This window comes from Leptosomus discolor, chromosome 1 (assembly GCF_034619465.1).
Source record: "Leptosomus discolor isolate bLepDis1 chromosome 1, bLepDis1.hap2, whole genome shotgun sequence".
In the NCBI taxonomy this organism is placed as follows: Eukaryota; Metazoa; Chordata; class Aves; order Leptosomiformes; family Leptosomidae; genus Leptosomus; species Leptosomus discolor.
Window position 1 is genome coordinate 125451072 of NC_141391.1, and position 22075 is coordinate 125473146.

General features: G+C 46.8%; 2 protein-coding genes across 3 annotated transcripts in view; one reads left to right on the forward strand and one right to left on the reverse strand.

The window, feature by feature from the left end:
- Nucleotides 1-1043: 1043 nt before the first annotated feature.
- COL8A1 (collagen type VIII alpha 1 chain) lies at nucleotides 1044-5164 on the forward strand. The gene is made up of 2 exons (XM_086463797.1): nucleotides 1044-1356; nucleotides 3258-5164. The coding sequence occupies exons 1-2, from the start codon at nucleotides 1044-1046 to the stop codon at nucleotides 5162-5164; spliced, it is 2220 nt and encodes a 739-aa protein (XP_086319923.1).
- Nucleotides 5165-12039: 6875 nt separating this feature from the next.
- Nucleotides 12040-22075, reverse strand: part of ST3GAL6 (ST3 beta-galactoside alpha-2,3-sialyltransferase 6) — a 42573-nt gene continuing 32537 nt past the window's right edge. For both annotated transcript variants that reach the window (XM_086478197.1, XM_086478195.1), the window contains 5 exons: nucleotides 21564-21659; nucleotides 19156-19342; nucleotides 17926-18063; nucleotides 14262-14414; nucleotides 12040-12842 (listed from right to left, as the gene is read on the reverse strand). In XM_086478197.1, the coding sequence (XP_086334323.1) occupies nucleotides 12762-12842; nucleotides 14262-14414; nucleotides 17926-18063; nucleotides 19156-19342; nucleotides 21564-21659 (655 nt within the window). In that variant the 3' untranslated portion in view covers nucleotides 12040-12761. The remainder of the gene's footprint in view (nucleotides 12843-14261; nucleotides 14415-17925; nucleotides 18064-19155; nucleotides 19343-21563; nucleotides 21660-22075) is intronic.

Consider the following 22075-nt stretch of genomic DNA (forward strand, 5'->3'; position numbering starts at 1 on the left):
TGAGGCCTGGCAATTGCTGTGTGCATTTGAAAAGAGCAGGACTTCCCTGCCAGGCTTGGTTGCGGGACAAACTGCAAAATACTCAAACACGTGGAGGGTGTCCTTGTTACCTCAGGCTGCCCCCAAATTTGCACTCGTTTAGGGAGTTTCCAGTTCCTGATTTGCTGCTCACCTGCTAGTAATGCCCTTACTGCAGAAAGGAAAGACAACAGCAGATGGGACAAGACGTCCCAAGCTTCTACAACAACCTTGTTCTGTTGTGTTACCAGGGCTGGTGAGGCACTGGGATGGGCTGCCTGGGGAGGACACAGGGTCTGCAGCGGGGGAGACATCTAGAAAAGAGTTGAACATCCCCAGAGAAAGGCTTGGGATGGCTGAACATGCCTGGAGGCAGTGATGGCCCAGTTCTTCTGGGTGAAGGCGGAGAGGATCCGAGCCCAGCTTAGGAGAGTTGGCAAGGAGCTGTGATAGAAATGGAGAGGCCCTGGACTCTGCAGCCACGGGGCACAATCCTAGGCACAGATTTAAGCTGCAGAAAATGAGCTTTCATTGCTATGGAAAGCACAGCAGAAGAGGCGTTGATAATTTCACTTCCTTGGGCAGAAAGTGTTTAAGAGATCCCCACGTGCCCCTGGCCTGCTCTCCCCCTGTGCCAGAGCTTGCAGCAGAGCTCCCCAAACCCTGTGTCACAGCGCTGACACAAGTGAGAAAGCAGCAAGTTGCAGCTTGAGGATGGGAGGGAGCAGGTCCTCGTATGGAGAAACCGCAGAGTGCACCACCCAGGGTGTGCAGGGTAGTACAAAACTAAACGCATGTAAGGACATTTGCTATAATAGTACTGTCTGAGTAAGAGCCACCAATAAACCAGATACAGGCCTGCTGCAGGATGTCCTCCAGGGCAACACACAAACCAGAGCCAGTTTCCAGAGGTTTAGGTCCAGTTCGCTGCAGAAAATGAAAGCAGGCCGGCCCTAATGTGAAACACATGACACGAGAAAACATTTTTCTGCCAACTGTGGGTTTTGTTGTATTTTTTGCAGGTGATGGCCGTGCTGCTCTTCCCTGTGCAGCTGCTGGCAGTGGCTGTCACTATTTACCTAGAGCTGGTGAGGTCTGCTCAAGGCGGTGTCTACTATGGGATCAAGCAGCTGCCACCCCAGGTGCCCCAGTACCAACCCCTTGGACAACAAGTACCTCACATGCCGCTGGGCAAGGAAGGCATCCCAATGCCGCACATGGGCAAGGAGGTGCCCCACATGCAGTACGGGAAAGAGTACCCCCACCTGCCTCAGTACATGAAGGAGGTCCCGCAGATGCCTCTGCTCGGCAAGGACATGGCTCCCAAGAAAGAGAAAGGTAGGCTCCGCTTGTCCCTCGCCACCCCTGCACGGTCCCACCTGGCGCCCCACAGCACTGTCTGCCCAGGGCAGGGACAGAAGATGGGGAGCAGGCTGCTGCAGGCTGGGCACGGCACCCAGGTGCCCCAAGGACTGACCCGGTTGGTACCTGTCCCTGGGCAAACAAAACAGGCTCACGTGAGCTGTGGGGCAGCTCAGGGTCACCAGAGCAAGGCCACAGTCACCCTCGGGCCGCAGCACAGCCTCTGAGCAGCCCTACCTGTGACGAGCCTCCAGCACCCAGGGCTGGCCCCAGATTTCTTTGGGTGCTTATTCAAGGCTAGGAGAAACCTTATAACCCCACCTGCCTGCAGAAAACCCTCTGATGGGGTTTCAATGATGGCCCAGGCAGACAGGCTGGGGTCCTGCCTGGAGGTGCTCCCACTCTCACTGAAGCGACCGGACATGAAATAAGAGCTAAGAGCCCCAGGATTTGAATTTACAGGAATATGACCAGTTTGTCTGCATTTGTCCAGACCCTGTGATTTAGAGGTTTGCAGATAAAAACATACAATTGCTCTTCTGACTCTCCAGTCCTCTTTCTGTAGGTTGTTTACAGGCATAACAGAGGCATTGAAGGTAGAGGGCATTACTGCATGAGACTGCACGTACAAGCACTTTCAGTATTCAGTAAAGGAAATTTGGACAATATTAGGACATTTAAGAAAACAAAAAAAAACATGTTCAAAATACAAAGGGCAACCAGGAACACCTTGCGTCATAAAATCCTTGTGGGGACAGCAAGCATCTGTGCAACTTCAGACAAGCTGGTTAACTCTTTGTCTTATTGAGGGTTCAGTGTAACCACAGCCTCTGCTGGCTTCAGAGGGAAATGGAAGATTTCAGGGCCTATTTTTGGAGTGTCTGAAAAAGCACAACTGGCTGTTGCAAAACCAACCCATCTTGTGAGCAAAGGCGCTTTTCTACGTGCATAAAACACAACATGTACAGAGAGGGAGGATTTCTGCCTCACAAAGAACAGTTAATGCTCTTGCCCTGAAACCTCATCTCTCCCCTTCCCCCAAACCTCTCACTTCTTTTTCCATTTTATAGCTGGAGAGAAGCAGAGCAGACTTTCCACTTAACACAAAAAGCCTCCAGCTTGAAAAGCAACCAACCCCAGCACAACCACTCCCACACGGCAACTCCCTCACCCTGACCTGCAACGCTAAGTGGTCTCATACACAAAAATGTGGGTTTGGACAATAAAAACATTTTGTGAAGTGTTTAGAAGAGCTCTGACTAGATGTGGCTACGCCAAAAACCTGTGGGAGCTCAGCAATGCTGGGTAAGGCTGTAGGTTTCCAGTAATATCTTAATGGGAACCAAAGCCTTGGTGAAAATGCAGTCATAGCTACCTACAAACATTTTAAATTGTTCTTGCAAATGTACGCCCCTCCAGCAAAAGCACTTTCATGTCAGAACTCCCACAGCATGAGAGCACCGAGCAGCTTCTGTGTCCTGCAAAAAGTCTTAAAAGTAGGGTAGTCTACAGCAATACGGGACAAAAAGCAGATTTCGCTGCATAAGATTGTATGGGTGGAAAACACTAGTGAAGTGTAAATAGCTTTTGCATGGCAAAAAAAAAAAAAGCAAATATGATGCAAAATAATTATTTTACAGAAACAGAAATATGCATGCAAGTCTGGAGTATACAAAACAGTAGGAACACCCTCTTCACTCCAAACACCAACCTGTAACTTGTTGGCCAGCTCTGCCTACCACAAAACCAAGAGGCATCATAACAAGCACATTCAATTCAAAACTGCCTTTGTGTTTCTCGAAGGGTGCAATTGCAATCACTTTCTGTCTCTCCCCCTCTCCTTTTCTTTTTTTCCTGTTCTTTTCTCTCTGACCTAGAAGTACCTGTGCGCAGTCTGAGGGGCGAGCAAGGTCCTCCCGGTGAGCCTGGACCAAGAGGGCCACCAGGGCCACCAGGATTACCAGGTCATGGTGTGCCAGGAGCCAAAGGAAAACCAGGCCCACAAGGATACCCAGGAATTGGGAAGCCGGGTTTGCCAGGGATGCCAGGGAAACCAGGGGTCATGGGGCCCCCAGGGCCAAGAGGGGAGATGGGGCCGAAGGGGGAGATTGGGCCCATGGGGATACCTGGGCCACAAGGACCACCAGGGCCTCACGGGCTTCCAGGCATAGGGAAAGCAGGTCCTCCGGGGCTGCAGGGACAGCCGGGGCCAAAGGGCGAGCCCGGGATGAAGGGGCCCCCAGGAGCCCCTGGGATCCCAGGGCCAAAAGGGGAGAAGGGTGTTGGGATCCCGGGTTTGCCCGGGCTGAAGGGTCCGCCTGGGCTGCCTGGCCCCCCTGGCCCCGTGGGCCTGCCAGGGGTGGGCAAGCCGGGCATGGTCGGCTTCCCCGGCCCGCAGGGACCCCTGGGCAAACCCGGACCCCCAGGAGAGCTGGGGCTGCAGGGGCCCCCGGGGGCCCCCGGGATCCAAGGCCCTCCCGGCCTGCCCGGTGTGGGCAAACCTGGCCAGGACGGTGTCCCCGGCCAGCCGGGCTTCCCGGGCGGCAAAGGAGAGCAGGGCCTGCCAGGCCTGCCGGGGCCCCCCGGCCTCCCCGGTGTTGGGAAGCCAGGCTTCCCTGGGCCCAAAGGTGAGCGTGGTGTGGGTGGTCTGCCTGGCCCTCTGGGGCCGAAGGGGGAGAAGGGGCACGCAGGGCCGCCTGGCATGGGGGGGCCGCCGGGGGAGCCAGGCCAGCCAGGGCTGCCGGGCATCATGGGCCCCCCGGGGGCTGCCGGCTTCCCGGGACCCAAAGGAGAAGGCGGCGCTGTGGGGCCACCAGGACCCGTTGGCCCCAAGGGCGAACCTGGGCTGCAGGGGTTTCCGGGGAAGCCAGGCTTTCCAGGGGAAGTGGGGGCCCCTGGGCTGCGGGGGCTGCCGGGCCCCACAGGGCCCAAGGGGGAGGCCGGGCAAAAAGGCTTGCCAGGGCTGCCGGGCGTCCCAGGGCTCATGGGACCGAAGGGTGAGCCAGGGCTCCCCGGTGCCCAGGGGCTGCAGGGCCCCTCGGGCATCCCGGGCATCGCGGGACCCAGTGGTCCCATCGGCCCCCCAGGGCTGCCGGGGGCAAAGGGGGAGCCCGGCCTGCCCGGACCCCCTGGCTTCCCTGGCGTGGGCAAACCTGGCGCCGCAGGGCTGCAAGGACCCCCAGGAAAGCCTGGGGCGCTTGGTCCCCCTGGTCAGCCAGGCCTTCAAGGGCCGCCAGGCCCCCCTGGGCCCCCAGGTCCCCCAGTCATCATCCCACCCACTCCACCGGCCGTAGGACAGTACCTGCCTGAGGTGGGGCCAGGGATAGAGGGCGTCAAGCCCCCCTACGGCTACATGGGTAAGAAAGGCAAGGCTGGCGGCGCTGTCTATGAGATGCCTGCATTCACGGCGGAGCTCCTCACCCCCTTCCCCCGGGTTGGGGTGCCCGTGAAGTTTGACAAGCTCCTCTACAACGGCCGGCAGAACTACAACCCCCAGACGGGGATCTTCACCTGTGAGATCCCCGGCATCTACTACTTCGCCTACCACGTCCACTGTAAAGGGGCCAGCGTCTGGGTGGCGTTGTTCAAGAACAACGAGCCGCTGATGTACACCTATGACGAGTACAAGAAGGGCTTCCTGGACCAGGCTTCAGGCAGTGCCGTTGTCCAGCTGATGCACGGAGACAAGGTTTACGTTCAAATGCCATCCGAGCAGGCGGCAGGACTCTATGCTGGGCAGTACGTTCATTCGTCTTTTTCAGGATATTTATTGTATCCCATGTAAAACAAAAACCAGACACACACACATACACACAAAATCAAAACCTTTCTTCTCTGCTTCAAACTTTTATACCATGAAAGATGCATTTTATGACTGTTTCGGACCGTCTTGTACAAAAAAAAAATACAAAGTTTAACATTATGCACAGCTAGTTATAAAAAAAAGGTGTGGTGAACATATCTAAAGATGCATATCAGGTTCATAAACAGTTGTTTTGCACCCGAGGGGGACATATTAGCTGTACATTATATATTTCTGTGATGCCGTGCTTACTTAATTTCATTCACAATAATTCAGTACTAAGGTTCAAATCAGTGTACATCACTCACTCCTGTTTTGATTGATCATAGTTATGAGATGAAAACAGTGACTTAAACTAGAGTAGGTCTGTCTCAAATTCTATGGAAAAATTTGAGCGGCTTTTTATTTTTTTGGCTGGGGGGTTTTTTGACAGCAGGTCTGCCTGACAAGCAAAGGTTCTCTTAGCTGGAGACCTTTATTTCCGTTCCCCCCAACACAAAATATTCCTGGAGGTGTGGGGTTTCTTGCCTCAACAATTTATTTATGATGGAAAAGGAGTATTGATGGTGTAACTATTCTCCACGAGCCTTCTCCAGCAGTTGTTGGACCCAGAACACTGCCACTGACTCCAGCAGGTGCTGGGTTCACCTCCAAATGCCACAGCACTCGAAAAGCCTCCATCTGCATTTGCACGGTTGAAGTAGACGAGGTAGATCAGAGACAGAACCGAAGGGTTCCCCATTTGCTTTGTGCCACATGGTCGAGCCATTTTGGCCAACATGTAGCAATACAGCATGGAGCTACAAATTCACTGGGATTTCTGTGCTCATGCATCTGTTTGGCTTGTCAGGAGAGACGCCCCTTCTGCCACTCAGCAAAAATTAAATCAATTTACTCTTCAATGACTAGGCAAAGCAGAAGTAGCTTTGTTTGCTAATTAACTAATTTGTTGTTTGAGATCACCCGATAACTTTACCAGCAACACTGATAGCACAAATTTATCCGAGAACTTCATTTTACGTAAAAGCTGATTTCCAATCCTTATTTATATGTTACCAATTGTCAAAGAGAACCTGCAGGCCTCGATCTTTTCTGTACGTGAGGAACACAACTTCTCTGCAAGAGCTGTCTGCTCATCAATGGTGCTAATCTTGCCTCAAGGGTATCCGTTTCCAAAGGGCAGTGTACTTTGCTGTGGTTCCCTGTACAGTGCTGCACATTACACACTGTTACGCTAGTTGAAAGAGTTAAATGCTCATCACTTCTTCAACGTCTTTAGCTAACGCTACCGCTTTTGATTCAAAAATGAACTAGATTTTTCATGCAGAACTAAGATTGGATTTAACTGGCATTACCATTATTTAAATGCAGAGTTTAATGCAGTCTAACATTGACTAAGGACTCCAGTGATATAATGTGGTGCTTTATCTCAGAAATTTTATGGAACGGTGGCAGGAACGGACGGACAGTTTACCAGGCATTGGTGACTTCAGTATGTTTCCAGAATATATGAGATATGTCAAAAGCAAATAATTTTGTATTTAAAATTTTTGTACTGATTTGAAAAAAATATCTTATTAAATATCTTTAAAAAAAAATAATGCTGTTTTCATTCAGCAGAACTGCTGGAAAGAACATTGAACCTGCTGAATACACATATCAGACCACAAGGACTCTCTGAAACCACTGGCAGCCTGACATGAAAAAAAACCTCCCCTCTACTGACAAAACCTGCCCAAAGCCACAGGGGGAACGCGCTGTCCCGGCATCGCACTTAGTGGGCGAGAGTGGCTGGGGCTGGGGGCCACGTGCCGAGCGACGGTCTCCCGCAGGGACGGGGCCTGCTCAGCACCAGCCCACGTGGGAGCGCAGCTTACAAAGGCACAGGAGCGGCGCGCGGGAAGCCAAGATGCCGGCCACGTCGAGGTGCGCCGTCGAGGGTTCGTGCTCACCTGAAAAAACAGAGCTGGCTGCTTGGGTTGGGAGATGCATGCCCTGTCCCTGGCTCTCCCTGTGACTTGAAAACAGCTTTTCCCATTCCTCACCCCCCTCCCCATTTTCTCACCTGCAGCAAAAACCTAGCGTGAAAGCAGCAACACATTTGTCACTGATCCACATCACTATTTAATTGTGGCTCCATCGTGGGGAGTAAATTATAAGCCATAGTGTGGCCCCTGCCCCGATCTCACCCCAAAGAAGCATAGAATCATCAGGTTGGAAATGACCTCTAAGATCATCAAGTCCAACCGCCAACCCAACACCACCATGCCCACTAAACCACGTCTAGAAAGACAGGGATTTACTCCAAGCAGGCAAACTCCTACACTGCCAACGCTAAAATGAATGCACTGAATACCTACTTGTGTCAGGTAATAGTTTCCTGAATCTCCCTTAGACTCCCTGAAGCCATCCCCGCTCCCCAGTGTCTCATTTTTTACTGCACAAAGAGAAAGAGAAAACATGAGTGAAGTATCACAATCAGTCTCTCTCACTTTCTGTCTAAAGCCTTCCATCACACACCATTTTCTCAGTTAAACACCTTTTATTTTAGCATTCCCCTGAAACTCCCCAGGCAACATTAAAAAAATCATGAAAAATTAAAATCAGGATGCTGCTCTTGATCTTGCCCACAAAAACTATGTCCCAGCTTTGCTTTTACTCAGCCTGGAGTGAGATCTCCACCCGCAGTACAGCTCAGCCTACCTACGTTCACAGATCTTCAGCTCTGTTTGCTCTACTAAGCCCCAAAGTTTGTTCTGAAAATCGATGCCGTATCTGACAGCACTTTGTGTACTTTACACACCATTACCGTTACTAATGGGGCTGGGCACGTGCACCCACACACACACTCTACTAACCTGGCAAAAATAAACCTCAGGGCACTGTCTTTAACACAGTTTATTCACAGGAAAATAATCTCTTTCCATTTGTAGCATTCAAATTTTCACTTGAAACAACTGTTAAGAATGTCTTCAAAATACAGCTGGCACTTTAAAGACGTATAAAACTTAAGACAAATGGCAAATAAAATAAGTATTTACTGATATCAAAACCAGATATTGAGCTTCATACGTTCTTAAAAATCAGACTCCACTTAAAAGTTATCTATACTACCTCCCAGGGTAGTTTAAAAGGAAAGCGTAGCACAGGAAACAAGAGGTACCACACACTGATTATTAAACACCAAAGTTGTGATTCTGTATTATTATCACCAGTCACTGGAAATGTAATTTATTAATATCTTTTAGGCACTCTCAGATTCGTATTCAGTGCAATAGTTCATGACCTTCCTTCTCAAGTCCCGTCTCTGTACTTGCCTTAATTACAGCAGAGGGAAAATACTTTCTCGACAAAAGACCAACAAACAAAAACCCCCTAAAAGTTGGAACCAAACGGAGCTTTCCACTGCTGCATGCCATGCTGCCTGGTTTGGGAGCACTTTGGTACCTCAGAGCTGGGTCCTGCTGATGGTGCAGTGTTTTGAGAGGGGTGACAGATAAAATGCGGGAGCACCTTTGCTGCAAGATGCTGAAATTCAGCAGGCTCCATGGAGAACACGACAGAGGAAGAAGGGATGAGACCATCCGACTTTGCAGTTGACACAGGAAGAAAACTGACGGGAGACACTGGGTACCTACATAGTTACACCATTACCAGACACGGAAATAAAGCTGGCAGCACCCTGGGATTCAAAATTGGCAGCTTCCTGCTGCCGATGTGGTAAAAAAATCATGTAGGCTTTAAAGGGAAGTTTCAGCGCAGATTTCACTTTCGGGAATGACAAAAACAGAAAAAGAAAATCTTAATAGCAGCTCAGCTCACCCTCAGAAAAGATCTGAATCAGCAGTACTGCTTTTTTCCAGAAGTCCCAAGGCAAGTCATTGGTATTGCAAAATGCCCGTGAAAACGCGTGCCCAGAGAGAACAGACGCTGTGACCTGTGGGCATCACTGAGAAACGCCCTACGTGCAGGTGTTCTTGCCTGCGTGAAGTTATCGTGTAAAAGCGATACCTGTCCTCAAGGCAGAGGAGCAGAAACGACTGTGTGAAGCGGGTGAAGCAGCGGGGCTGGTGCACACAGAATCCTACCAAAATATCTCACGGCAGGGAAAATTAATCACTTGGGTCATTGCTGATTATTGAAGAGAAAAGCTACTGGCCTGCAAGCTGTGCTTTCAAAAAAACCCAAAAACACAGTACCCCGTGGTTTATCAATGGTATTAGCTCTTGGCTCGGTCCTGATGGAATAAGCCTGGCTCTAAATGTTACTCAGCCACCAGCAACAGTAACCTCGGCACGCACGGCCTCAATATGCCCCCAGGAGCACAGAAGTTGGGGAAAAGTATCCCTGGGAGTACTGCTTAATTTCAAAAAGAAGAAGTCATGCATACAAATGGAGAGGCTCATTAATAAGAAGTAAACAAGAGCAGCCAATAGGGATACATGCTTTTAGACAGCATATTAAATGCATTGAAAATACCAAACACATTACTAAAAAAAAATAATTAAAAATCTTAGGGAGACCAAAAAGTGCTGATGTGGTTAAAAAAAAAAAAAAAAAGAATAACTGAGTCTACTTTAAGTAAAATGAGTTTGGGGGACACCATTTGTTTGCCATGAAGCCTTTTTTCCAATTATTTTGATGGGTTCTAACTATAGCAGAACAAACTCCAGCCCCCAAGAAAGCAGAAAACCTCCTAGGAAAATTAGGAGAAGGAATCAGTTTAGATTAGTGGGAAGAGTATCTCTGGAGAGGGAATAAAGCAGAGAAAATAACCACATAGTCAAAAGCAGAGCTCCCTACCCACCTCCTGCCTCCAGGGACAGGGGTGGAGGAGCAGAGGGAGGCAGCCCGCACCATCACAAGAACCAGGCACTGCAAGGAGAGAGCAAACTCAACTGCTCTCCTGGGAAAAATCCTCACGGTCGGTGTACTGCGAGATGTTACACGGATGCGGCTGGATCTGTGCCAGCAGCCCGCGGGAGTGCTGGGGGGCCCGGCTCTGGGAGCGACCACAAGTTTCGAGGGGGAAGAGGTGGCCCTCCACTTCTGCCTGGCTCTGCTCTCAGAGTTTGAGATCTACCAAGGACTTCTAAGCAAAGAGAGCTCGGACAACACCATGACCTCTGTGAAAAGCCCTACCTCGGCATTTCTGTCATGTGGAATCGCTATTGTCAGTAGTCTAAATCACTGCAGGTTGGGGCAGCAGAGTCACATACCGACCCTTTTAATTAACAGAAATAATCATGAGAAATAAATGCTGGTAGAAACAAGGACAGTAGTGTCATGTGACTGTTTTCTGATGCAAAAACCCTGTTTGTATTCAGATTTTTAAGTAAAGAGCTCCTCAAAGCCTCAGAAATGTGCATGTTTAAAAAAAAAAGAAACACAAATAACTGAGTAAGAGACCTTCTGCCACCTGGTGAAGAAATTCTGGTTTCCTCCATTTCCACCACCACAGTCACCAGCTCCGGTGCCCCAGGACCTCCCACACCCCCCTCTCCTCCATGCTCTCCCCTGCCGCCCTGCTGGACATGGGGCCACCCCTGCAGCACCACCAGCATCAGCTGGGCCCAAGAGAGGTACATCCAGGTGGCAGGACACCGTGGCACAGCCTGTCCCGTGCTGGGGACATGCCTCGGTCCTCCCCTGCCGGCTGCCACAGATTTTTGTTACTTCCAGAGTTACGTCAGATACGTCCAATTTGCTTGAAACGGACCAAAGCTCAGGAGCCATGGGGTGAAAACACAAGCCTCCTCCTGTTCGGCTGTGGCTCCCCTCCAAAATCACACTGCTCTCGCTAATTCCCATATGGCAGAGCCAAGCAGCTAAAGAGGGAGATGAGAACTACAGGGAAGGTGGGGTTTTAAATGACCTATTGCACTCTGCAAGAGAAATATGAAAAAAGAAAGATGAGACTCTCTGGCCACTTCAACGCTTATGCCTCTACACTGCTGCAGCAAAGAAACTGTGTTCAGTACTCCTGTCACCCTCAGCTCCTGTCACCCTCAGCTTCTGAAAACACAAATCCTGTCCTCTTGACCTGCTAGAGGTCTGTATTCATATTGTAATTGTTTGCACTGCTCCTAAGTGTACTAGAATACAGAACTGTATTAAAAAGCAGCGAAGGTTTTTCTGCCAATTTTAAATATTTTTTTCTTTTTTTTTTTTTTTTTTGAAGTGGACTTCTTTGTGCTTTCTTTAGATGAGATCTTCAAGCAAGCCTGCTACAATTACAAAAAAATAATTATACATATACACACACCCTATGAGAGAATGGGAACAGCATATCATTTGTTCTTCTTTGACAGTTGTCACAGGCATTCCCAGGCAGATTTAACTTACTCAGCAGGCTTGTCCGAGACAAACCAATACAGGAAACACAAACATTCCATTAAATGTTTCAATTAAAAGCCCAAGTAAGTTCCTACTACTAAACGATTCAGTTCAGCCACATCCTTGAAACCTGAATGTTGAGACAGGAGAGGTAAACAGAAGGCAACTGATAATTCAGCTGAGGTCCATCTTGGATATCCCCTACACTCTACTGCCAGAACCAGGAACATTCCTTGCCCCTATCAATGCATTGTGAAAGTGGAAACACGTTACAGTATCTGAGAAAGGAGATTGTGCTAGTCTGATAAAAATACACCTCAACTCTAGGGGAGCAAACTGAAAGATATGTGAGATCCTGTCTTGGAGATCTACGAATCCAACAAGTGTTGGCTCTAAATTTAAACTCAGGCATGAACACATCTCGGCCCCAGATCACATTTCTGTTGCGGTCTGGGGAAAGCAGCTGACACGCAGGTAGTCAGGACAACTCTTCGGTCTTCGTACTCCCTTTCTTCTCCAAGTCAAGTCACCAATCATAAAATTTATTGGACGCACGGCACGAGGAATATGGTTTTCCATAAACTGGGTATAACACGAGCATTGTCAACACCAACCCCTTCACAAATCAGACCAAAGGGTCTCCACCTTTGGCAAAGGCAGACAGCAGTTTGGAGTCAATGGCCAGTGCAGAAGCTGTGGCTTCTTTGCTGAAGATGGACGTCCCCTCCTCGGGAGCAGGGCAGATCAAAGCCTGTACACTCTGTATGTTCCCCCTTCTCCCAAACACACAGTAACAATTTATAGGCATTGTTTTAAAGCCCTTTTCACACTACAAGACAGACATTCAGGACTTTACATCCATCTACTAATTAAACACTGGTCATCTCAGTCTCTTGACAGTGTAACTCTTTTGGAGGACATCAGAAACAACAGTATTCCAGAGAAGTAATCATTTGGAAAGAGTTCTTGCTGATAAATAAGTGATGTGCATCACATTTTTATATATCCCTGATACTTTCAGCTGAAAGTTTCATGGTTTTCCCATTATTAAATAACTTCACAGAAATTCAGGTAACTCTGTTTGCAATAGGCTTAGAAGAAGCTTCTGCCTTGGCAAGGTTTCTGTGCTCCTTTTAAACAGTAAACAGTTATGCCGCACTCAAAAAATAAAAATGTCATACAAAAAATAAATTTTTTTCAAATCTGAAAATAGTGATTGTTCTTTGTATTTTCCGCTCAGCTTTCACGTCAAATTGACAACGAAGTTCTTGTCTATAAGCTTCTTCAAAAATTTCTGCTCAGCGTTGATGTTGTGGTATTCATTCTAAAGACACATGAGAAAAAAAATTGAATTTGAATTATTACCAGAGACATCACTTCATTGTTATTTCCTTTCAATTACCTGTGATACTTGGAAGATACTAAGAGTAGGAAAGCCCTGGGGAAAAGACTTCTTAGCAAAGGCTGTAGCACAGTATCCCTAGAAAACAGGTGAGTGACTCTCTTGCTCAAAACTAGATTAGATTCTCCATTAGGAAACAAACCAAAAGGGATCAACCTTCAGTGGCAAGAATGGGCAAGACGTGGTCTCACAGAAGTCCTTCCATCACTAACTCTCCCAGCTCCTCCCCCCGCTTAGAGGGAACCGCCACATAAGCACATTTACAGCACAAGCAGTCAGAAAGTTACTAATTCTCAAAGCTCAACGCAGGTTCTTGCAAAGCACACATAGAGCATTTGTACATCGGATGTGTCCTGCCAACCAGTAAATTGAAATGAATACAAATACTGCATAAAAGGTTATACATATATAGTGTGAGATTTACAACTGAACGCTACTAAAGAATTAACAATAAGTTTTTTAGTTGTTTGTTTTTTAAAGTTTCAAGACTTTAGTAGGAAACCTAACAGATGTCTATTCAACTAGTGATCAACCTCACCTAGCTTTGTACACATTACAAAAAAGCACCTGCAGAGAAGAACCTCAAAATGAAGGCAGGTTCAGTGTAAGAGGAAAATTACCGCAGAGCAGCGGGCACCTAGGAGTCCTCAGAGAGGCATAGGAGGCTCCTGTGACATTGGCCCCCTCCTCTTCCTTCAGGAGGAGGGAGGAGGAGAGAAAATAGTCGCCACGTGCACTGGGCATGCACATGGAACAGAAAACTGTTCACATTGAGGTGAAGGGCTGAGATGGGGTTGCTCAGAGTACAGAGCTGAAGACAAGAAAAAGAAAACAGGCATGACCACAGCAAAGCAGGAGGCCCTTCTCTGCAGGATTGGAGGAGAAGGCATCTCTGATGTTTGCCAGCCTCCTGCTGCTCCCTCCCCCTGGTGAGCTGTGGCTTCCCCCTCCTAGAAGCAGTTCCTTCTCCCCCTACCCCCTCTAAGAGCTGCTTTTCTTTTCTGTTTTACATTTCTGAAATTCAGCTCTCTTCCTAATTGCAAATTTATAGGTCTTTAATGCCTTCCTTTCCACTTCACTCTTCTTTCTCTTTTTAAAGAAATTTGGCAACTATGATAAATTGTGCAAGTAGCTGCCAAGGAAAAAGAGAATGCAAACCGAAACAACACTATTTGTGTTCTGACAGCGCTAGCAAATACGCTTCTACAAACAAGAGCTGCGTAGCCTGAGGATAACGCCAGTAAAGCAAAACAGAACGTTCAAACAGCCGTATCTCATGCAGACATTGCAGAACATGGTGTGGCACAAGGGACACTGATATCATTACCCACATTGTCATACCTGCATCATCTGAGACATCGTCTCATTGCCGTAGTAGTGCAAAGAACTGTTTCTGTCAGTGAAGTCGTACTTGAAGCCTGCCAGGTGAACTTCATGGCATATGTGAAATGCCAGCGTAATGGCAATTAGACCCGTTGTTGGGTGCTTGGGTTTCTAAAACAAAACACAGAGAGCACGCATACGTAAATAACTGGCAGCTTGACGCAAAGAGCAAGCCTAAGAACCAAGGCAGCAGAAACGAGGCAGCCTGGCTCTTCTACAGGCGTTTGGGTTTGTGCTTTGATCCCCCCATGTCTCATAATGAGTAAGGTGCTGCCCGCACGTTTTCCATGACCGGGGTGTATCTGCCATGTTGGCTTTCCCTGGGATTCTCCGGTTTCTAGTGAGGGCTGAGCCCATACCGTACTCCCTCCCTCAGCAGAGGCATCAGGAAGTTTTCCCCATCTTTCTGCTCAGCAACCTACCTTCACCAAACTTGTCAGGCTCCAGTATATTGGAGGCCATTTCACCCTGTCAAATTTGACTGAATTAGCAGATGTAATCAGAAGTTTCTAGATGACGAAGATCCAGACCAACAGAAAAACATGACATGCCTCAAATCTTCAAAACACCAAACTAAAAATGCATGAATGCTACCACTGCATTAACTTGGCTGCATTTGAATGTTTTCAGAGCAGGGAAATTCCAGGAGAACACTGCTTTAGACCTTCCCCCACTATTTATGTTACTATTAGAAGAAAATAAACTGTAGAATTGCTAATTTCTCTCTACAGTGAGACAGCTCATAAGCAAATGCAATGTAAAATACCAAGAGCAGGTCATTAACAGGTTTTAACCATGCAAAACTAAGAGCACCTAACGAAAAATCAGCATTTCTTGCAAGAGCACAGAACAACTCATTGCAACTACCTGTCCTACCTTGTGACCAAGTACCTGACTCTTAACTGAAGCAGCAGCTAAAATGATCTAAGGAAGTAAAAGAGGCAAGGTACAGAGAGGCGAACTCTTTCATTAGTCTAAGTGATGAAACTGAGGGGAAAAAGTGCCCTCAGAAACAGACAAAACTTTCAGGCACTCATGCCCTTCTTAGGTAAAATAACAATTTTATCAGAGACCAAATGAGCTAAACACTTTCAGTAGCTGCAATCAGACCTCAACTGAGCACAAAATCATATGCTTTTTTGGTCTCTGACTCAAGGCACAGTTCATTTGCCTCTGAAAACTAAGTAGGCAAACCAGTAGTGGAGAATTCTGCGCAGAGAGAAGGCAGATACCCTTGATGATACAGAAAAATATGTCTTTGTATCATTTGATACAAGAACAAGTTCTCAGGAAAAAAATTACTAACATCAACTCTGTAAACTTAAAGTCACAGAACTGAACTACCCCCTTTTATGTAGAAACTTTTTGTACCTTTATACTTTTGGAGGATTCCAAGAATAACATTAACTTAAAACGCATGCTGTTGCTCAGGACTCCTGCCAGTTAGCAAAGTAAATTTCTGCCCTGGAGGCCCAATATTATAAACTTAGAAGTGACCCTGTCGCAATGCCCATACTATACAGGACCCAAAAATTATGTCAGGACTGCTACATGCCAGGATTAGTGCGATTTGGAGTATCAGGAATATCACAGGTTGCAACTAGCTCTGTTTACCTTTGGCTATCATAAAGTTCACGTCAGAAGAATATACTAAATAAAGCAACACTACTTTTAAAATGTATTGTCACGCTAGTGCCCTAGCAATACGCAGACATCCTCAGCCTGTAATGAAATGTGTTCAGCCAGTCACGTTCAATGGGAATAGGTGCAGCCCTTTCCCACTTCAGTGCTCCTGGGGCAGCACATCCAATCTTACAGCTGTTCTTCCCAGCTCTGCTAACACCATCACAGTTGCTAACAAAGGAATAATGCCTGCTGGACTGTGCACAAGTACGCACAAATGTGCACACAGGGAACATACAATTGGCTTAATGGAAAAGGCAGAGAGAGCAGGGAAAGCAACAGTGGTCTTCGGCAGACAGAGGGGCCTGAAGCACAGGACAGCGAAGGCAGCACCAGCCCTCCCCAGGGACGCCCTATGGGACAGAGGGCTTTAAAATGGGCCCGGCAAAAGGCCGCCGTGCCCATGGGAACTCCCGAAGCGTGGCCCGCAGCCTAACCGAGCTGTGCCAGAGCGACACAGCAGATTTGCAGGCTCTCAGCCACAGCCCACCTCTGAGATGGGAGGAAAAGCAAAGAAAAGCACACCTCAGCTTGACCATTGCTGCCACCGGGGATGAGGGGCTGCAAAACCCCTGGCATGGAGCAAGCGGGATGTGGAGGTGGCAGAAAGGGACGCCCAGCGAGCAGGAGAGGGGCAGAGGGCATGCACGCTACCCAAAGCGACTGAGTGGCCTGTGCCTCTGTACCAGCTCCAGGACATCGTGCACATCTCTCTGGCTCACTGACAGCACTGGTCTGACTTTTACTCCCACTAGGAGTGGAATAGCGGAGCACAGGATGAGACAGGAGGAATTGCTGGAGCCACAGTGGCCACAGATGTTCTGCAGCTCTTGAGGAGACAGCCAGGTGCCCAACCAATACGCTGCTTTCTACCCACCCTTGGCTGAACAGCTGAAATGGCATGGAGCCCCAGCAAGCACGCAGTCAAACTGGGTATTCCAGTTTGAGAGTTAATAAGGGAGGAAAAAGCCACTAGTAGGCTCAAAAAAAGAAAGAACTTTTTTAAAGGGAAAAGAAATAAAAAGCACCAAAACTCCCAAAAGCAAAAATAAACCTCAACCGCCTCAAATATTAGAAAGATTAAACCAGAAAAAAGTTGTGGTAGATACTCCACAGTGACAGCCTGTCAAATGTTTCCACCCATGTCAGCTGGCTGATCCTGATGAAGCAGCTCTGTGCAACGATGTGACCCCAAAGAACCACATTTGTGCTAAACAGCACGTGGCCAGCCCCGACTGCGCAAGGGCGGTCTCCAGCTTGAAGCCTTACCTTTCATCAGAAACATTCTTCAGTCACAAACTGACAGTTAAAATTTATTTTTACACCCAAATTGTCAGTTAACTCATTACAATGCTTGGCATCAAATCAGTCAGCACAAGAATGCTGCTAGACCCATGTCATTAGCGCAGGGCTGGAATATCCTGTACACTCCCTAGTCCCTAGCCGCCCCCAGCAGTGCGAAATTATAGCAGTGTTAGAATTACTGTGTTGTTGGGGTTTTGGGGGGATTTTGTTTGCTAGGTGTGGGTTTTTTTCGGTGTTTTGTTTTAGTTGGGGATTTTTGTTGGGGTTTTTTAGGGCTTTTTTAAAGAAAAAACTATAAAACTCCCTACATTTAATAATTCAATACTCCTTAATGTTTCTAGAGGCTCTTCAGATCAGCCATGTTCCAATGCCTGTCTACTTTTCCCAATTTTATAAATAGCATTATGTCTGACTGCAAAAGCAGTCTCATTTAATACTAATTACAAAATCCATAAAAAAGAGATTTTTGGCATACAAGGCTACCCACTCTCTCTCCACGTTCCATTTTCCCATCTTTTTTGAGGACCATCTAAATGCAAACTAATGTTCTAATATAGTCCACTATAATAAAGAGATAATTACCTTTAAGTCAACATTCGGTTGCACAAAACTAAAAGGCACAGAAAAAGCTTACCTCCTTTTTGGGAAACCTTGTTGGGAAATTAAGCCATTCATAAGCCGTTTTTCTGGTGATACTGGGATCAAGAATCCTGATTTGACTAGATTTGTATATCATGTTCAGAGCCGGTTTCTTCCAAAAGCCTTTAGCATTCTGTAACAGGCAAGCAAACACACATTTTTAACAGCCATAAACAGTTGATGTTAGTTTTGTAGCAACTCTAACCAGAGTAAAATTCAAGGGCAGGAAGTTAAGGAAGAAGTGTGTTGAACCTCCCAAAGCCCAACAAAAACAAGTGCCAGATTGTGCTCCTGCTATTGAACAACCCACTGCGGCGGCAGAGGTCAGGGACAGCTGGCTAGAAAACAGCTTTGCAGAAAGGTCCCTGATAGACAACATGCACCAGCAGCGTGCTCTAGAAGCAGTAAATGCTCACTTGTGCTTGGACACGTTAATAAAAGCATATAGAGAACAGGTAGGCAGAAGTTATTGTTCTCAAGTACTTTGTACTATGCCCTTCTGCAATCTCACAAATGCTGGTTTGGGCTCCCCCCTGTGCAAGACTGTGTCAAACCAGGGCAAGTTCAGCAGAAGGCCTCTAAAATGGCTAAGGGGCCAGAGCATACAGCGAACAAGGGTCTGAGGAGGCTGGGTTTGTTCAGCCCATCTTCAACTACCTGGTAGGTGTTTACAAAAAGAGACAACATCAGGCTGTTCTCAGAGGCGCACGGTGAAAGGATGAGGAGACACTCTTTCCTGTGAGGGTGCTGCAGCACTGAAACACAGGTTGTAGAAATATCTTTGGAAATACTCAAAACTTACCAGGATGACACCTCAAGAACCCTGAGGTATGGCTTTGAATTTGGCCCTGCTTTCTTTCAACAATGTTTTGGACTAAAGACTTCCAGAGAGAGGTCCCTTCCAACATTATTCTGCAATTCCACCAAGTGCACAGGATAAAATAACCTGGGACATGGCTGGAGCATGCATGTCAGAATATGAAACCGTGCTAGGAAGAGGATAAAAACGTATTTCCAAGAGGAAAACTGCTTCAGGGTGAGGAACTGATCAAATATGCATGTGAGAAAGAGCACAGAAGCATTTATGGAAAAGGGATATTGAGCAGACTGACCAGGAGATCCAGTGCTCCCCTCAGCTAGGAGGACTAAAGTTAAAAACAGAACAGGTATTTCACGTCAGAGGTGTGTGGCAAGCTGAGCCAAAGTCATGAATAATTAAACTCACTATTTTCTGACCGCCTAGTATCTCCCAAAGCCACTTCAAGTCATGTGGTTTGAAGACAATGAGAACAACAGTCGTATTAGGGTCGTAGTGGATCGGATCCGAGAAGATGGATTCCGGGTAAGAAAGGCGGAAGGTCGTCCTCCTCCCAACATCCTCTTCATACCCTATAACAGGGCCATTATTCATTCTGCAGAGGAGAGACACAGAGACAACAATGACTACCCCATCCGCGTCCTTACTGTGTGGTGGCTGGTACACACGTTACGTCTGCGGGGCAGACAGCGTGTCCAAGTACAGGAGGCTTTAGCGGCCCAGCATTTACTTATCACATTACATGCTAAATAAGCAATTACCAGGTGCACTTACCCTCTTACTCAGAGGGATCAAGCACATGTAGGAGCCTGGCCAAGGTGGTTTAGAACACAATCACGCGATTGCTTATCATGCATCACTTGAGCAGAGGGCCTTCCAGTTTGGCTCAAACAAAGAAACTGGAGAAGTCCCAAGAGAGTATCTGACTTGGAGAATTACCCATTGCTCCATTCATGCTACTACATGATCCATGGCACACAGGAGGCAATTCTAGAGAAATATTCTTCACTGTCTACAGCACACAGGAACAGGGATTATGACTGTGTACCTCATGCTGACATGTTTTTACGTCTGGGGGTTTTTTTGTTTGTTTGGGGGTTTTTGGGGTTTTTTTTCTTTGTTTTTTTTTTTTTTTTAAATATTACTTGCGCTGCTGCCAATGCTTTGGGATGGAACAGATTAATAAGCAGCAAGCAGGTGTATCAGGTCTCTCTGCTCTGAGGTTTTAGATGGGCTGTGTTTTAAGTCTCCATCTTGCAGTTTTTGCTTGGTTGGTGTGTTGCATACTCTTTGGAGAATTCAGGCAGTCTCTGTATGCTCCATTCCTGCCAATGTCACTGACTGCTCAGAATAGGAGGCACACTGCTTAGGAGCAAATGTTTGCAAAACAAGGTATGTAGGCAAGGGAGTATTTCAAAGTTTTATCTGAATTCGTCATTAAATACAGAATGCAAATGTCACCTCTTTGTTCACTGATAGCTAACAAATGCAAACCACATTTCTGAAACAGTTTTGAATTTAGAGCTGGTTTTTAATGTGTGACACCCGTCTACATAAAGATTTCCATTTTAAGAAGAGTAGATAGATTAACAAGCAGCCCAAATACTTGAAATAGCTTAAAAACAATCCATGAAGCTTCCTTGCATCATTAAACTACAATGCAGATAAGTGCAAGGTGGAGTTTTTTTCTAAAGCACAAAGTTGTCAGGCAAGTAGTTTCCTAAGAACAGGGATATTATCTGGATCACTTTCTATAGTTTTAAGTTTGTAAGAGGAATTACAACTGAAGAATTGCATGTATTCAATTCTATCTTACCAGTGTGTTTTCAAAAGCGTGTCAAACTCAGGCTTTGTATACAACTTTTTATGGTAGTGCTTGAAGACTGAAACACTATTACTAAAACGAGCATTAGGATTGATGGCAAAGTAACAAAAATGAGATTTTGTACAATGTTCAACACAACGTTGAAGCAGACAAACTGAAACGGCAGTTCAGAGGTTTCAGTGAAAGCGGGTACAGGCACACTATCTGACAAGGTACCTACAGGCAGAAGGGCTGTTTAATCTGTTACTATCTCAATTCCTGCAAAGGAGAAAGTGATTTATCTTTTTCTTAAGGTGCAGAAAGTTCTGTTATAATCAGCCAAACAGTCCGTTTTCAGTTTGTCTGCCATTTGAGCTTTCCACGACGACGCCCCCCCACCCCTGCCTTTGCCTGTTCCTCTCTGAGCACTTCGCCAGTTTCCCTAGTCCAGATGCCCCTTCTTCAGATCCCAGCATCCTCTGGTAGGTCGAGGCATCTCAAACTTCCCACATGAACTAACATGCTTGAGAAAAACAGGTAGACATCAACATCATCCTTCAGTTAACACATGCCTTGAGATGGACTTCCCACCATAAACGTTACATTTAACCCACTCCGAGCAATGCCGATGCCAGCAGAGGAGTAAGGGATAGTGTTGAAGGCAAGAGGCAGGGCTGCCTGGGATGCTGGCTCACAGCGAGGGGCACATGAAAGGCTCCAGGCTGCCACATGCTTGGACCCAGGCCCAATGGCAGCACCTTGCACGTGCACATCTGTACGAGGCAGACTGCCCACCCAGTGGTTCTTCCTCCCCTGTATCAATCAGTCTGTGTAATAAAACACTGATCTATTTTTTCCTAAGTTTTTTTAATGAAGGCTGTGCAGAGTAAGTAAAACAGGAAGTTTTAGACATTTTCGTTCGTATAATAACTGAACTCCAAAGCTACTGGCTGACAGCAAAAGTTTGTTAATTCTTTCCATGTACACAAAATGAAAATGAGGCACCATTTACCTTATTATCACATCATACGAGTCAATTTTCTCTCCTAACGTCTTATTTCGAAGTACTCCTCCATTACCGACCACTACACACCGTCGACAGGCAACGCTGTGGAAACAAACAGAACTTTTAACATGCACAACCTCCCTTCCTTCATATCGTTATTAATGATATATTTGCCTTTAGCTGGCTTATTTATTAACTGAGGTCCTGTATCTTTTACACTCCTTGGCCCCTACAGAGCAGTGTCAATCCTGTACCACATGCTAAGGCTGCTTTCAAAAAAAAATGCAGCTGCATTATTTCAGGGACTGTCAAAGTCAGGAAGTGGCTTCTCTCATGTCAAACTGTTTTTATACATGTCCTTCTTCTAGTGGTTTGCTGTTTAAGATCACCTAACCAGTTGGTGATACGGGTGCCATTAGATAAACTATCTTCCAGAATGCTTCAATCTTGTCCCAGTTCGGGAGTATATCAAGCAGGATAGAGTACGTCTGGAAAAAGTAACTCAAATTAAGGTGCTT